At 57.2% G+C, this 5,427-nt stretch overlaps 1 protein-coding gene across 1 annotated transcript; it reads left to right on the top strand.

The window, feature by feature from the left end:
• The first annotated feature begins 4,165 nt into the window (after positions 1-4,165).
• On the top strand, positions 4,166-4,543 carry LOC134803146 (histone H2B). The gene has a single exon (XM_063775853.1). The coding sequence runs from the start codon at positions 4,166-4,168 to the stop codon at positions 4,541-4,543; it is 378 nt and encodes a 125-aa protein (XP_063631923.1).
• The last annotated feature ends 884 nt before the right edge of the window (positions 4,544-5,427 follow it).

The following is a 5,427-nucleotide window of genomic DNA, read 5'->3' as shown; positions in this document are numbered from 1 at the left end:
CAAGAAGCAGCCAGCCAACCACAAGCCGCCCCAGATCCTGGTCGAGGACTTCCCAGACTGGCGCCAGCACCTGGCCATCATCAACAAGCGCCTAGGGTTCCCGGCCACAACCGAGGCCGCGGCCCCAAACGGCGTCCGATTCTACCCCAGGTCCGGGGTAGAATACATCAGGGTCACCAAGTACCTGAAGGAGCAGCGCAAGCAGCACAAGCTCGAATTTGTCGAGCATCCAGACAAGGCCTCTCTCCCAATGAAGGCCGCTGTCCGCGGCCTCCCCTCGTCAACAACGGTGCAAGAGGTCAAAGACGCTTGCGCCGTCAAAGGATACAATGTTTCTCACGCGAAACTTATATCTACAGGTCGAGGACGCGGAGGCAGCCTGTTCTTCGTGCAGCTCGCCGGGACGGAACGGGATAACCCAGGATTCCTGGACCTCACCGACCTGGCAGACATCAACACCAAGGTCCGGGTTGAGCCTTGGAGAGGCAAACCCGGCCCACCGCAGTGCCACCGGTGCCAGGGCTTCAGGCACTCCTCGCACGGGTGCCACCGGGCAGTCCGGTGCGTCAAGTGCGCACTGGACCACCACTCGAGCGAGTGCACACGGCCCAGGGACCAGCCGGCCACCTGCTGCAACTGCTGGGGGGACCACCCAGCAAACCACAAGCAGTGCCCCGAGTACCTCAGGGAACTGAGGAACTGGCGCGCAGGAACGCGCTCCCACACACGCCGCCCGCCCACACGCCGCGGCCCTAACACTAGGGCTGCGGACACCCCCAATCTGGTAGAGGAATCTTCCGCAGGTTCCCTAATGGCGCCAGCCAACCAGCCGAGGACCAGAGGACAGCAGCAGCGGAGGCAGCCACAACATGAACCGCAGAGGAAGTCGCAACCACAGCCCGCAGCGCCCCCCGCGCTCAACACCGAAGCGTTGCACAAGGACGTAGTCGCCGCGGTGCAATCCGCGGTAACTACGGCCTTGAAGCCCACGCTAGACGAGTTGGTACTAGCGATTAAGTCTCTGTCTAAGTCTGGTTAAAAACCAGACTTAGCCCACCCCCTCTCACCAGCTGCACACTCTTACGGCCTTTCAGAGAAAGAATTAAGAGTTGTATACTGGAATGCGCAGTCATTAAATGGTAAAACTAATGATCTCCGCACTTTTCTCCACAGCCAGGACATCGACGTCATGCTGATCTGCGAGACGCTGCTGAGGCCGTCAACGACTCTCACAGCCAGCGGGTACATTGTGTACCGGCTGGACCAGTCCAACCCCGACACTGGAGTCATCTGGCGAGGCCTCGCCATCCTCATAAAGAGGACCATCATCCACCAACCGGTGGACATCGACCAACCCACGGCACTATCCGCGCTGGGGGTAGATATCAAACTGCAAAGACATAATCTGCGCCTGTTTGCTATCTACAGGCCCTGCGGACACTGCCGGCCGGCAGAGATGCGCGACGACCTCAAGCGGCTGCTGGTGGACTCCCCCGTGCCGACCATCCTGGCCGGGGACTTCAACGCCGAGCACCCCGCTTGGAACTCGTCCGCCCACTCCCTGCCGGGCAACACCATCTACCAGATCGTGGAGGACCTCGATCTGGTAGTGGGCGGGCCATACGAGCCCACTCACTACCACGACGCCAATGTGTACAACAGAGGCACCACCATCGACTTTGCGATTTCTCGCGGAGTCAATGCCCTTATGCGGCACCAGGTATTTTACGATCTCACCTCCGACCACAGGCCGGTGCTCCTGACCATCGCAGACCAGCCGACGACGAGATACAGCAAGGGACCCGGACGCCGCTACGACTGGAAGGCTTTTTCGGAAGCCATGGTAAATACTCCCCGCACAGGTCCCATCTCGACCGCAGAAGAGGTCGACGCAGCAGCAACAACGATCACGGAGGACATCAAGGCGGCCCTCACCGAGGCCGGCCGCACGATCCCGCAATCGGACCGGCGCGCGCCACTCCCGAGGCCGCTTCAAGCGCTTTTGGAGAAAAAGCGCTGGTACAGGAAACAGTGGCAAAGGACTAGGGCTCAGTCTGTCAAGACTGAGCTCAATCGTCTTGAGCGACTGTTGAGGGACAAACTCAGCGAACACAGAGCTGTAAGCTGGGAAACCCACATCGACAGCATAACTGACAGTGTTCCCTCTATCCACAGGTTATGCAGACAACTCAGCGCGACGCCCGAGCCGATCCGGCCCCTACAGGACGACACAGACGGGGAGCTGAAGTTCGCGGCCAAGGACAGAGCGGAAATACTCGCTCGCAGCCTTGAGCAGCAATTCAGGCCCAACCCCGTCACCGACCCGCAACACACAGCGGACATCGTACAACACGTTCGAGATTATCTCAACGTGCCAGTCGAGCCACACGATGATCCACTCTACTTTTCTCCTTCACAGGTCCAGGCGTCCATCAAACGCTACTGCAACCCGAGGAAGGCGCCGGGCCCCGACGAGATCCCGAACATGGCGCTCCGCCACCTGCCGCTAAACACCTTAGCGGCGGTGGCGCGCCTGTTCAACGGGATCCTGCGGTCGGGCCACTTCCCCGCCATCTGGAAGACCGGGCGCGTTATAGTCCTTCCCAAGCCGGGAAAGGACAGAAGAAGGCCGGAGAACTACCGGCCCATCACGTTGCTATGCAACCTATCAAAGGTGTTCGAGAGGTTGCTGCTCCGGCACCTCTCGCCACACCTGTCACCCAGGCCGGAGCAATTTGGTTTCAGGTCTCAACACTCCACGACGCTGCAGCTCACCCGTGTACTACACCACATGGGCATGTCGCTCAACAAGAAGGAGTACACAGTCGCGGTCCTCCTAGACATGGAGAAAGCTTTTGATCGAGTTTGGCACGAAGGTCTAATATATAAACTTTCTCTGTCCACAGCCCCCCGCCGCATCGTGAGAGTCATCGCGTCATTCCTGGCAGACCGGCGCTTCCACGTTCAAGTGGAAGGCGTACAGTCACAGGAACGCCCGATACAGGCAGGCGTCCCCCAGGGGAGCTGCCTGTCGCCCGCATGCTATGTGCGCTACACCGACGACATCCCAGTCGTCGGGCAAGCGCAACTAGCTCTATTCGCAGATGACGCCGCTTACTTTGCTTCCTCTTTTCAGATGCCGCACGCAGTCGCCAAGATCCAGCCGACGCTTGACGCCCTCCCTGACTGGCTCTCCAAATGGAGACTATCGGTCAATGTGGGCAAGACGCAAGCGCTCATCACAGGGCAAGCCATCAAACTGCCTAATCCTCCTTCCCTTCTAGGTCAGCCGCTCACATGGTCGCCCACAGTGAAATACCTGGGGGTGACCATAGACAGGAGACTCAACATGGATCGCCACACCAGAGACACAGTAAGCCGAGCGAAAGTCGCTCGCATGTGTCTACGCCCAGTCTTTAGTAGTAAGCTTCCTGTACGGACCAAACTCGGTCTGTACAAAGCTTACGTACGCTCTAGACTAACATACGCTTCACCTGCCTGGCATTCTTTCTGTTGCAGGTCCAACAAGGAGAAGATGGGGCGTCAGGAGACCCTCACACTGCGGAGCATCGTCAAGTGTCCACGCTACGTCAGCAACGCATCCCTCGCCGAGACACTGAAGTGGCGCGGCCTGGAGGAGTTCATCGAGCATCTCGCGCGGTCCATGTACGACCGCGCGGACAACAGCGGGCACGAGCACCTCAAGAACATCGCGCCACACCACCCCACCAGACCACCGGAACGGTGGGCCCGGGACTTGCCCCGAGCTCTGCTACACCAGTAGCGGAGCCAAGCCAAGTCCCAACATTCTTCGGATACACCACGCCACACACGCCAGCCTAAGCTGCCGGTCGCCTTCCCTGCGTCCCCGATGCCCGGCCCCGCTCAAACGGTACCACCGGGCTAGGGGTCGCGGGGTTGGATAAACGATCGGTGGCGAAAAAGCTGGCCTACACCAGCAGCACCGACGTCCTAAAATTGACGTCCACTGACCTCCCCACGCGGTGGGGAGCGACCCGCCACAGCCGTCGCAGCCGGAAGGCGGGCACGGCCACTCATACCTCTCTATTAATAGAGAGGTATCGAATGATATCCATCCATCCAATTTTTACATTTCCAGTTCGACTCTCGTACTGTAAGCATCTAACTAACCAAGTATATCACAATGCCACCCAAGACTAGCGGTAAGGCCGCCAAGAAATCCGGCAAGGCCCAGAAGAACATCTCCAAGTCGGACTCTAAGAAAAAGAAGAAGCATAAGCGCAAGGAGAGCTACGCCATCTACATCTACAAGGTGCTCAAGCAGGTCCACCCCGACACCGGTATCTCCAGCAAGGCCATGTCGATCATGAACTCGTTCGTGAACGATATCTTCGAGCGCATCGCCGCCGAGGCCTCCCGCCTCGCTCACTACAACAAGAGGTCCACCATCACCAGCAGGGAGGTGCAGACCTCCGTGAGGCTCTTGCTGCCCGGTGAGCTCGCCAAGCACGCCGTCAGTGAAGGCACCAAGGCCGTCACCAAGTACACCAGCTCCAAGTAAGCGTACGTCGTTCCTCGTACGTATGCGGTCTGTCTTCTCAATACACTTTTAGTGTAATGGGTTTAGGTAGTTCGTATTGCGATCCGTCGCCATCCGTCGTCTCGCCCGCAGAGGTGGCGTCAAGCGTATCTCCGGTCTGATCTACGAGGAGACCCGCGGTGTTCTCAAGGTGTTCCTCGAGAACGTGATCCGTGACGCGGTCACCTACACCGAGCACGCCAAGAGGAAGACCGTCACCGCCATGGACGTCGTCTACGCTCTGAAGCGTCAGGGCCGCACCCTCTACGGTTTCGGTGGTTAAGCGCTCTGCTTGCGCTGTCCGCCGCGCGCGACATCGTGTAATATGTACTAACGCATGTATTACCGTATCGCGCCCGAGCGAGCGAGCGAGCGAGCGCGCGCGCCGCGTCCTCAGACGGACGCAAATACAAAAAGGCCCTTTTCAGGGCCGCAAATAATTCTATGATACCTACGCGATTACAATACAAAGTTTCAGTAGCGACACAGACGGACAAACAAACAAACAATCGATCGATCTATATCTCCAAAATATCTATCTATCACTGTCAGTACATTTATATATATAATGATATCTTACTTACCCCGCACCGCAAGTTCAATTTTCTAACTTGTAACAGCAAGCAGCCACCTCGTTCGCCGCTTCGGTGGTTTAACGCCAGCCCAGCTCTCTCTCTCTAAAACAACAATTATAATATGTACTTAATTTAAATAGTTATTTTTGTTTGTTTTACAAGAAAAGGGCTTTAAAGTAGTCGTTTAACCTCTTGTGTGCTAATAATAATATTGATACTAGAGCAAGCTAGATATATCTTTAAATCTTTAGATTCCGATCTCGCACATCATTGTGTGTACCTACGTCACAA

This window comes from Cydia splendana, chromosome 26, assembly GCF_910591565.1.
Source record: "Cydia splendana chromosome 26, ilCydSple1.2, whole genome shotgun sequence".
In the NCBI taxonomy this organism is placed as follows: Eukaryota; Metazoa; Arthropoda; class Insecta; order Lepidoptera; family Tortricidae; genus Cydia; species Cydia splendana.
This window is presented reverse-complemented; position numbering and strand designations above follow the sequence as displayed.

Bases quoted from the DNA above. Each gene is read 5' to 3' on its own strand.
- LOC134803146 (XM_063775853.1), top strand. From the start codon at position 4,166: ATGCCACCCAAGACTAGCGGTAAGGCCGCCAAGAAATCCGGCAAGGCC.